The following is a 12108-nucleotide window of genomic DNA, read 5'->3' as shown; positions in this document are numbered from 1 at the left end:
TGGTTTCAATTTGTGATGTATTGAAAACTCTGATTGACCAAGTCTGTCACATTATTGTACTACTTCTGTCAGCACAGTAGTCCAAAAAGGAACTTCTCTGCAGACTGACCCAGGTAATTAATATTTTACTCCAAGAACATATTACTGTATTGACTGATCTGTAACAGATCGAGTTTTTTCAGTGAATTCAGAGAATATTGATTTAAATGGAACTAAGATTATAGTCACCTCATATTTCTGGTTTTATATTAGAGAGTTATCAACATAAAAACACAATTAGTCATGCACAGCATTTAGTTTACACTGTGTCTTTCTATATTAAGGCGTTATTGTAGTTTGGACAGCAATTTGACGCAGGAAGTCTGTTGTCTCTACCTTACAACTGTCTGAAATAAATGGGGGCAGGGGTTGCAGGACAGGGAGGAGAAGAATTGTTTTGTAAATTATATTTTACCCCTGAAGGGTGAATAGGAATTAAAAGGATTCTGTTAACCTTATACATGAGTAGCACAAACTGGGCTCCATTCATCACGAATGGTGTAAATTACCTTTGGCCGCTTCCATTCCACTCTTCCAGGGGGGTACCTGTTGTAGAAAAGGGATTCGTCCGATGCCGGAAACTCAGGATCTTCAAAGAGTCGTCTTTGTTTGATGCACTGCTTCTTGAGTTCATGATACTTCTGATCTTTGAAAGATTTCACTGATGAAAACATAGTCCTCCGTCCAGCCTAGATTAAGATTAATAGTTTGTGTAAATTTGGAACCCTTTTTAGAGTGTTTTAGAGATTCCCCCTTCATCATGCTCTTAAAATAAACAGATTGCACAACCAGTAGTTCTGGGCAAAATTATAGACTGCTGTCAGATAAAAGGTGGATTACAAATTAGATTAGGCTGGGGTTAGATCATGAAGTCTTAAAAGGATTTATCTTTTTGGATATTACACAGGACCTAATTTTTGAGTAGGAGAGAAATCTGAGGATCTCATCAGGAAGAATAATGAAGAAGATTCTGGACAGAGCAAGTGCATGGCATTTCCTTCTTGGCACATGGTTCTAGGGTTATTGGAAGGTAAACTGAACAGAGTGGGTGTGTGCTCCCAAGCTAGAGTACCTGGGAAGGTTTTTGTCTCCTTTCCATCTGGTGGGATTCAGAGTCATAGGATTTAAGACTAGAAGGGACCACCAGATCATCTATTCTGACCTTCTGTATATCACAGGTCACTAAACACCACCCAGCACCCGCACCTTCATCCAACAACTGAAATGAGACTAAAATATTACAGCCTACAGGAGACAAGCTTATGATATGCTACAGGGAGGGACTAGGAGGGACTGAGGTGCCCCAGTGCCCCAGGCCATCTCAGTGGCAGGGAGATGATTAAATAAGAGATACCCAGATAATCCTGGAAAGTGACCATACAAGACCATTCCAAGCAGAGTGTGTTTGTAATCACCTGCTCCTCTCTCCAACAGTTAGGTAGAAAATGGGGCCCACTAATTGTCTCCACTTCTGTGCATGAATAGTGAAGAGTAGAGGTGGGTGAAGACTGCAAACACAATTTCCACAAGAAGCTATTTGAATTTTTAAAGGAATACGCTTTGGCTGTTTTTGCTTTTTCCAGATATTTTAGTGAATTGATTTTCCTGACAGCAATGTTCATAGAAGCAGCAGGTATTTGAAAATATTGGTGGAAAGTGAATAGGAAACTTGCTTTCTGTGTTTGCATTGATTCTAAGAGTTATGACTATGCAATTAGGTAACACAAACATGCCATATGATTTAGGTGACCAAACTAAAGTATTATATTTGCAGTAAACATGCTACAAACCAGGAATTATTAGCAGAAATTATTCAGGATTGTCTATGGCTTTTATAACATTTTGCATAGACCATTTTCTACACGGCCAGGCTGTTGGAGAGAAGAGGGGGTGATTACGAACACAGTCTGCTTGGAATGTCTTGTATGGCAAATCTTTGCCTTTTCTTTCCCTCATATTTTCAGGGCCACATCCTCCTCTTTCCCTGAAATGATCTGCAATAATAAAAATACTGTCACTGAAGTAGAGGATACTGTGTGTGTAAAACATCCTTGTAGAGTATAGGGAGCAATAACATGCGACAGAGCATGCAATTACAGTTAGAGCTGGGCAAATAACTGATTGGTTGGTTATGGGGCAAAAATGCAAAAGCCAAAAAAGTTTCATTTCAGGTTGAACAAGATGTTCTGTTTGACCTGAAATGTTTCATTTCATTTCAGGTTTTCTTACTATTTTACGATTATTAAAAATAAAATTGAAGCAAAAATTTTAAATGAATAAACATTTTGAATTAAAAAAAATCAAAAAACATTTCATTTTGAAAATGTCAAAACAAAACATTTTGACCTTTTTGGAAATTTTCTTCTTCTTTTTCCCCCTAGCTGAAACCATTCAGTGAATTTCATATGAGTTTGCAAGATGTGTTGATTGCCTCAAATATGCATTTTTCAGTGAACAAAATTTTCATCTGAAAAAGTTCACCCAGGTATAATCAAAGTATCAGAATGATCTTCTTTAAATGTTAGCACCTTCACCCACTGGAGTGAAAGGAGCAATCTGATATCAGATGTGCATCCTCCATTGTTGCATTTATTTCCACATGGACTGAAGCCAGAATTTGGCCCAAAGGTGTAACTAAACATGGCATATTTTCTTTAGATCTGTATTGATGTTAGTTAGTGTATGTGGAAAGGCGCAGCAGAGACTGAGTGACTATCCTGCACTAGAAAAGTGATAGACCATGATCCTGTATTTCTTTTCCATTCTAGCTCTCTTGGGCCAAATCCTGAAGTGCCTGCTTAATAAATTCTCTGTCTTTACTCAGGCAGAACTCCCATTGACAACAAATGGGAGTTTTGCCCAGGTATAAAGACTTTGGGGGAAAATCCTGGCCCCACTGAAATCAATGGACGTATTTCAAATCCCTTCAGGATTAGACCTTTTACCACCTATGCGATTCAAAGAGGAAGATATTTCCTTATGCCAATACAAACTGCCTTCGAGCTCAACAGTATGTATATTGGCTGTTCAGGGGCGAAACAGCTCAGTGCTACTGTATCATTCTAAACAGTTTCCCTTTTCTCAAGGGCAATTCTTTTCTCATTAATGATCCTGAAAGAAGATATCCTACTTGGCAGTTGGTCTCCAAAGACAAGGAATATTAAGTAGATTTGCTTCTTCCTCCCTCCCAACCCCTGCCTGCTTCAAAGTCAAGTGCAGAATACTTCACCAATTAAAAAAAAAAAGAGAGAGATGAGAAAAATTAATTACTCTAATTTGAATGGAATAGAGATAATTACCTCATAATAACACTCATTGACGTTCTCTCATTAAAAAGTCTCCACTGGCGGACTAAGATCCCAAACTATGAGTCTATTTGCAAGATACGCTTGTTCTTAAAATTGTTCCAGGGGGATAAGGTTTTCAATTTGTCATTGCATAATTCACAGAGCTTGGTTTTTAATGACTTTACCCATCCCCCCTCTTGGTGTGTTGTACTGGATGGGAATTCCAATCCTTTCAGGATTAAAATCCCGCCCCAACTACTACACAAGAGTTTATATTGCAGCAATATATAAAGGCAGTCATACAATAAAGAACATAATCTAACCAGTATCTGCCTAGCCGGCTGGGTCTACAGGGCAGCGGTGTTGGAAGGAGTCAGTTTTGCTATTTATTTGGCATATTAGTGAGGAAGCCCAGGAGTCAGGCTGCAAGCCTGAGATTTGGGAGTCACTTGTACAATTCTCTGCTCTGCTACAGATGCCCTGTAAGGCCCTGGGCAAGTCATTTAGAGCCAGATCCTAAAAGTATTTAGAAGCCTGGCTCCAACTGATTTCTGCTACTTCAGTGAGGGTAAAACATCCACCTTTGAGGGTATGTTCCCTAGCTGTACTTCCCTACCTTGCAGGGGCATTGTGTTGTGACGATAACTATATTAAAGATAGTGAGGTGCTCAGCTACGACAGTGACTTGGGGAGGGAGGAGGAAATAGATGATATTGCCATGGGCCGAAGGATGTTGTTTCAACAGCGTACCCCTTAGTCCCTTGGTTAGCTACTATAAAATATTTACATCTTACACTGCTGGCACTCACTGGACTTGCAAGCAAATACAGCAAGGCTTGGCAACCTCTCCGGAGTGCTTGGACTAGGGCTCAGTACGCTGTCATGTGATGAGAAACATCATCTGTGTAATGCTTGCTGTATTTGCTAATGAGTGGTCTTAAAATATAGGAATACTATTTGAGAACCTCCTCAGCATTGCTATATAGGCTAGGCTGCAGTAAATAAAGAAAGCAAGTCCTTCAGACAGAAAAATCCTGCAGGTCAATAGACTAGTAAAGCTATCCCCCCTTTGACTTTATCAAGTTACAGTGGTGCTCTTTACTTTTACATTCTTTAGACTCTCCAAGCTAAGCTTCCACACAATGGAATGTAAAGCCTCATTCGCTCCCCTACCCAGTACAACACAATCAAGCAGCAGACCTGAAAGCTTATTCAGGGAGGTGCTGGGCACCCACAACTCCTGTTGAAACCGACTGGAATGGAGGATGCTAAGCACCTCAGGAACTAGCATCAGGGTTGGAAGACTTTTTCTAAACTGTTCCTTTCCAGGAGATTTTGACTGGAATAAACTCATCAGCACGGACAGTGAGGATAGTCTAGGCAGTTCTCCTTTCTGATAAGATCCTGCTCACATGGCCCCTTCCTTATTTTAACTGCAAGAGAAAAGTATTATTTGATTTTTACTTACAATTACTATCTAGCCACACTTCCCCAGCTAGAGTGAGAGCGCAGAGCTAAATCACATTCAGCATAGCTGCAAATAGAGTCCTGGCACTATCAGTAGTTCTAAAATTAAAGGGCCATCAACCTGAAATCCAGTCTGTTTAAGGAGACTTAAGAACAGTTTCAGGCACTATCCCTCAGAGGGCCCCTGCTGAGTTTTAAGGTTTTATAATAACGTGGTTTTTTTTGTTTTTGTTTTTTTAAGTTTCCATGCCCTGGTGTTCTGTAGAAGACCCACAAAAACAAAACCAGAAAGCTTACTAACTGTTCATGCAGGGAAAACAGTCAGAATTATTATACACAAAGCACTATCAAATCACATGGTAAACATGCTGAAAATAATGGAGAGAAATGTTTCTTTGCTAATCTGCTAGTTTTGGTCATCACAGGTGTAACTAAGTAGTCCCAGGTACGTTAGAAAGTTTCAGAAAGAAGTGTGATTTTTAAGTGATGTCCTTTAAGCACAGATATCCACAGCGGGGTGTTTTGCTGTCTACAAGCATATCTTCTTTTTATAGCAGTGAGGTTACAGTGAAGTCACAAAGGCTGTTTCCATCTTCATAAAAATAAGCACAAAGTTGCTTTTCAGTTCTGCAGGCCAACATATCTCTGAGAGGCTGCAACAATCACTGCCTTCTAAGCTGGATCTATCTTCAAAGAGAGGGGCCTGATTTATTGGAAATGCATTTATTTCATTATATATCCAAACAGATAGTTCTGTACACAGAATTAACAAACATGTGCTTCCACATAAAAGCCAACACAAAAAGGGAGAATTTTTAGCCACATATATATTTTATTTGTTCTGCAATTGTGCATGGATTTGGATAAGAGTTCTCTCTCCTTCCAACTGAATCCTGTAGTGAAGCCCACAGAAGACAGACTTAGGACAACAAACCCCTCACCCCCCACTTCCTGTCTCAAAATTTTTTTATTCCATGCTCCATTAAGCTTTTTGAAATGACCTCCATGTACTTCCCTCATCCGGCGGGTGGAGGGGGCTTAGCTGGTAGGGATAGATATGTGAATAGCATCTGTGCAGGGCTGCAGAACTTTTACGGAGTTGGGCTACTGGAACTAGACCGCCAGTGCACCCAGATTTTAAATGAGTACAATCATTTTTCACAGCCCAAATCAGGATTTTCAGTTTGTTTCATCCACCCCACCCCACCCCCATTTTTAGCTATGCTTGTATAGCCTGCTAGATATTTTGTACCAAAAAACTTTCTTTGTTCCTTTGACTTCTCCTGTTTAAAAAACAAAGAATCTCACAAGCAATGAGCAAGCAAAGTAAAAAGCCAGCTATTTGATTGAGATCAAACATACCCTTTTGGTATTTTAGTCAACATGCATCTCTTCCTGGTAGCATGCACTCCAAGAACTCACTTCACAACGACTAGACCAGTAAACTAGTTTTACAGCCAGAATCTTTAAATTACTGCTAGCTCTGCACTACTTCCTTGAAAGATTCCTAATGTAAAGAGGTACCAGGAAACAAAGAAAAGAATTTTACAGTGCTTTGTTTCTATTTGCTCAGATTTAAGGGCTTTATAAAGTGATGGTTTTTCAAGTCTGTACTAACAGCCTAAATTCAAAGCAGTTGTGAAATCTGTACTTTGCTCAGAACCATTTTGAAGAGAAACATTTTCATATGTTTGCTGACTTGCCAAGTTATATTACATGATCTGAGTTCTGCTGGTAGCTAAATTGACCTGAAGCATTAGCCCTTCTCTTGTCCAGCAGTAAGGCACTCTGTTAGAAAAGAAAGTATGTGGTTAACTATTAGATAGCTTGGTACTTTGTTAAGCATGTGAAGGTTTCTCTATCAAAAACTAGCTTTTAGTTCAGTAGAATAAATGTTCTAAGGGAAAGACACACGTGAGTGTTTGGCGGTGTAACCAAATAAACAGATAGGTGCCAAGCATTTTTAGTTGCACAGTTATGGCAGTCCTCTTGCTGTATGTCTACAAAGGGGGAAACTAGCTACAGTATCTTGCCTTAAACTTTCTTGTGAGAATATTTGTCCTTTATCCTGTATATTCAGACCAACTGGGGAACTACAGGAGAGGGATGGTACTGTGCAGACAACAGCACCAGGCCAGAGGTAATCAGATGGGACTGGCCATTACCAAGGGAAACAGCAACAATTGCTATTAGTAGATGGTGTCAGTGACTCCAGTGAACTTTCCATTTGCAGCCAGATTTAATTCTTAAGGTGAAGAAGGACATGAGCACATGCATTTTCTGGCACTGGGAGGTACCAAAGCTAGCAACAGCTCTGCCACAGCTACATTATGATGTTCTAATGAAGCTTTTCTTTTTGATCACACTATGACGATGCATGATTTCAAAAGGAATTATTTGGGGAAAGGTCTGTGGCCTGTCTTATACAGGCAGTCAGACTAGGTGATCACAATGGTCCTTTCTGGCCCTATTAATTTGCCCCTACACTGCCTATGGACTGGGAGCTAGGAGAGAGGAGGCTCATGTTACAAAGAACACTATAGTTTGAAGGGTAACTGAAGCTTCATGGCCCAAGTCCATCCTTGATGTGACTCCATCTGCTTCACTGAAGTTCTGCAAGAATGAATTGGATCCTATAGCTTGTTTTATGGTTTATATTCATGTGATACACCGTCTGAATATTTTTTTTAACGAACGTAGCAGGAGGGAAGTTTTCAGTGGTGGGTGAAGCAATTCCTAACGGCTAGACTGGACTTGTACTACAAGTATTATTATGTTCCTTCACAGGCTACCCAAACTGGGGTTCAGGTCTGCAGCAAGAAACAGGGCTTCTTGCCTGCTTATACCTTTCCTGGAGAAAGTGGATGGGGAGTAGATGGGGGAATGGGTGGAGCCTTGGTACCATGCCACTACTTGTTACTGTGGAGTGGGTATCAGAGTAGCAGCCGCGTTAGTCTGTATTCACAAAAAGAAAAGGAGTGCTTGTGGCACCTTAGAGACTAACAAATTTATTAGAGCATAAGCTTTCGTGAGCTACAGAAGTGAGCTGTAGCTCACAAAAGCTTATGCTCTAATAAATTTGTCAGTCTCTAAGGTGCCACAAGTATTCCTTTTCTTTTTGTGGAGTGGGTAGTAATTTATTTCTGGAACTGGCTAGCAGTAAATTAATCTCTAGGCTCAAGGTGAAAGCAGGTGTAAGGGGACTGTTGCCCCCTTACTAACATTCAGTGGGGTGTTTTGGTTAGCTAGCTCCCAGTACTCAGAGGGAAGGGTCGATGGGGAATCAGGGCCCTGAGACTGACAGCCCCCAGGAACAATGGGGAGAGGCCAATGCTCCAGGTCAGCCTGAATGACAGGGTGGGCAGGCTAATCAGAGAGTCAGGAGGCCAGGGAGGTCCTGTCCTCCGTGTGAGCTGGATTTGCCTGGGTCAGGCAGAGTGGGGCCAAGCTAAGGAGAAAGCAGGGGCGCAAGCTAAGCTGGGGAGCAGAGCTGTGCCAGATCCAGAGGGACCAGAAAAGCAGCCCAGAGAGAGCAGACCCTGTCCTGGGAGCAGAGCTGCAGCAATCAGAGCCAGAGGGGCCAAAGAAGCAGCCCAGGGAGCTGGAGGCAACAGCAACAGCAGCAGTGCAGAGACAGAGTGGTGCAGCTGGGGCTGGAGTGGTCTGGAGCTGGGTGCGGTGAGCAGCTGGGGAGACTGAGGGGGACCCTGGGCAGCAGGCCCAGCACAGGGAGACACCTCAGCCAAGAGGCTCTGCAGACCAGGCTTGGATCATAACCCCGACAGGGCGGGGGTGACACTGGGTAGAAGGGTCCTACCACTTAGAGCCTGAGAACATGTGGCCACCACCAGAGCAAGTGTCCAACCCACAGCATCCCTGCAGCACAGCCAGGGCCTGAGAAGAAGGCCTGGGACTTACAAGGAGCAGACTGTGAACTGCCCTGACGTTCCAGAGACACTGTTTGTGAGGTTCCCTGCCACAGAGCGGGTTGATCTGGTTCCTTTAACCTTTCCCATTTTTCCTTATTCTTTTTAAAATTAATTGTTGATTAAATAACTTGCATTTGCTTTAACTTGTATGTAATGGTCAGAGAAGTGCCCAGTGCAGACAGAGTACCCCGGAGTGGGGACACCCTAGCCCCTGTCATAGGTTACCACAGCAGGGTTGGGGGTCGAGCCCCCAGGAATCCTGTGCCCAGCCTTGTTGGGGTTACGAGGACTCTGCCAGACAGGAGAGTGGAAGGGGAGTCCTCAAGAGCAGGGAGGCCACTGGGTAAAGGAAGTGGGAGTGAGGACTCAGATCCTTTCACTAGCCCACTTCACCAGGGTAGTGCAGAAGCCAGGAAAATTCCCCACAAGAGCGGGACAATTCCCCTACTTACACATGGATGGAAATTTGAATCACATATGTGCCAGGAAAGCACAAGCCCTCCCAGGGCTACTCCTGGAGAGATGGAGTTTATGCACAATCTCTTGGTCAGGCAGTGTCTGAAGTCACAACCTAGCCATATACACAGCTGGCAAACGTTTGGAGATCCTTCTAGATTAAATGTGCTATATAAATGCAGGAGAGTACAAAAGTGGCCCTAGGCTACATCTGTGCAACCCTATAATATCTGGATTATGTCATCAGTTACAAATTTGTAAACACACTTCATGCTAATGAGGTTACTCAAATGCTTCAGGGCATGAGCTGAAGGTAATAGGGTTCCTCAGGTGTAGCTAAGGACCTCTATTACTGGTGATGATGCACAAGGTGGAAGGAACCCAGCTGAATTCTCAGAGCCCAGACTGAGTTTCCAGGGCTGGCAGTTAGAAAACAAAAATTTGAATTTGCAAACCAAGTAAACTCCACACGTGCCAAAAAAGAGTTGGCAATTATGGAACTCCATGCTGCCACTTTTTCAGTCACAGCCACTCTGAGTCCCTCCATGTGCAAAGGAGTAGAAGGATCTAGAAGAGCTTGATTCAGCAGAAGAGCTGAATTACTAGCTCAGAAGTCTAGAATTTCATCAAAAGTCAGGAACATTTTAGAAAAAGGATGGTGCTTGAATCAAAGCTACATTGGGGGGGAGTGGAAAATACCAGCACATTTCTGCTGTTCATGTACACATGCTGACACACAGAATCCACTTACCATTGTATCCCTTCTAAGGCAAATGCGCTGCATCTGTTCTCACCTTTTAAGAAGGTACTGTATAGAGTACCTTCTTAAAAGGAATATGTATTCCTATGATCATGTTTTGTGTATGCATTGGTGACCTTTTACCCATTTTAAAGCTATATCAGAATGTACACATAGTAGTAAATATTATAGACATACATTTGCCCAAGTTTGAGTCTTAAGGAGATTATACAAGCATTTTTCTTGTCCTACTTCTCAGGTATTCAGAAAGTAGGAGCGTAGCATGCTAATCTCGGCTCATGAAAAAATATAGCTGAGATACTTTGTATTTTTGTCTCCTGATGTTTTCTCCAAAGGGGTGTAGCTCCAAACCACACCCAGTTTGGTGCCTTGCACATTATGTAGAACTCAACTCTATTAAATTATTCCTAACAATCCTCCTTTAAACATATCAGCATAGTAATTCCCTTTTTACAGATGAGAAAACTGAGGCATGAAGATCCAGATACTGAAAAATATCTTGGTGCCTAACTCTCATTGATGTTTTTGAAAATCCCCCATTAGGCATTTTTCTGAATCTTTAGGTATTTAAATATCTTTGAGGATCTGAGTCAAAGTGGCTAAGGGACAGATTTTAAGGCATTTAATTGCCTAATGGGATTTTCAAAAGCACCAAATAGGAGTTGGGTGCCTAATGGAATTTTCAAAAATACCTAGGTGCCTATCTCAATTTTTAGGTACCCAAATGCCTTTAAAAAGCTACCCCTAAGTGATTTATCCAATGATCATAAAACCAGCCATAATTAGTTATTATTCAAATTAATTCCAGAAGCACAGGGTCAGAGCCTTAAACTACACGCTTGATTTGGAAAGGAAATAATTGAGCATGTTTGAATGATGATGTATTTGCAATTAACACTAGTGCAAGCCAGGATAGCATTAAGAATAAGTGTACAAACTAGAGAAAGTGTGCCAATAGAAATGTTTGTGGAATCCTTCTAGACATGTTCTCTGCTTGAAAATAAAGCAGGCAACTCTATTTTCACAATTCCTAAAAACTCTTATTCCTGCTTTCACATTCTATTCAGTTTTAACGATGACCATGACAATTAATGATTGTGAATGAGTCCATGAATATCAGGTATTCTTGTTAAATTATTTTGAATGCTTACTTATCCATGATGCTAAGCACCTACTTCTTGCTAGATATTATCAACATGTCTTTTAAAGAAAGATTTAAAATGCCCACGTGAGACTTGCAATAGAAAAGTCCCCAACAAGAACTGACCATACTTTTATGAAATCAAAGAAGGTGCAATTCCATTCCCCCTGTGAAACTGGTTTAACCGTGAAATTGTAATCACATTGTTTATCAACACTGGCCCTTCTGATTTTGTGTCTGTGTAGAGGTCACACCTGTAGAACAGTCAGACTCCATGTAATGTTAGACTGGTTATCTCAGAAGTAGTAACTGAGTAGTCATGCTTTTACAATATATCATTTACAAAAGCCTCAGTCAGAGTTCAGTATCAAACCCAGCCATGATTATCTAAAGTATGTATGTTACTGTGTTATAACAAGTACAGCATTTTCTTACTGTAGATATCAAAGTGAAATCAAAGTGGTGATTATCATTACTATAAAGAGAGTTTTGTTTCTGGTAACAAATGAAACAAACCCACTAAACACATTTTAGCTTTATTAACATTGGCACTTACCTGTCTTATATAGTCTCTCTGCTCCTGAACTGTCAAGCAAACAAAATCTCCAAAATCAATACTGCAAACAAAGAGTCCCCGGCTTCTTAACCTGGAATTTCTTTGGACTGTACCAAGATCTGATCATCAGAGGGGAGGCTCAGAGTAACTTCAGAAACTTTTGTCCTCCAGTCTAACTTCTGCTTGCAGTAGCTGATTATGAGTCAGAAGGGAAAATATGACTAAAAAGAACAAGGATGCTCTCTCTTGTTTATTCCATGGTAAACTCTTGTAGCCATAAAACCAGTTAACAAAGTGATACAATTTTTAAAGCATGGACAATAAGGGAGGGGAGTTTTGTGAGGATTTTGGACATTCTTTTGGGACAAACAGCATATTCTACCACATCATAAAAACGGTATTCCTTATTAGTTTGCAAAATATTCTTTGGTTAAATAGGGGATATGTCAGTGTTTTGCTTCAGCTTATGCCTT

At 41.2% G+C, this 12108-nt stretch overlaps 1 protein-coding gene across 3 annotated transcripts in view; it reads right to left on the bottom strand.

The window, feature by feature from the left end:
• Nucleotides 1-11776, bottom strand: part of CAPN6 (calpain 6) — an 80453-nt gene extending 68677 nt beyond the window's left edge. For 2 of the 3 annotated variants that reach the window (XR_006274159.1, XM_043492155.1), the window contains exons 1-2: nt 4795-4896; nt 549-728 (exon numbers count right to left, since the gene is read on the bottom strand). Coding sequence is in view for 2 of the 3 variants with exons in the window: in XM_043492155.1 (XP_043348090.1) it covers nt 549-713 (165 nt within the window). In the remaining variant the exon portion in view is untranslated. Of the gene's footprint in view, nt 1-548; nt 729-4794; nt 4897-11635 lie in introns of those variants that run through there. The other variant, XM_043492154.1, reaches the window with a different exon arrangement.
• Nucleotides 11777-12108: the final 332 nt, after the last annotated feature.

The sequence above is a fragment of the Dermochelys coriacea genome, chromosome 9 (genome assembly GCF_009764565.3).
Source record: "Dermochelys coriacea isolate rDerCor1 chromosome 9, rDerCor1.pri.v4, whole genome shotgun sequence".
In the NCBI taxonomy this organism is placed as follows: Eukaryota; Metazoa; Chordata; order Testudines; family Dermochelyidae; genus Dermochelys; species Dermochelys coriacea.
Note: the sequence above shows the minus strand (reverse complement) of the source record. Positions and strands in the feature narration are given on the sequence as shown.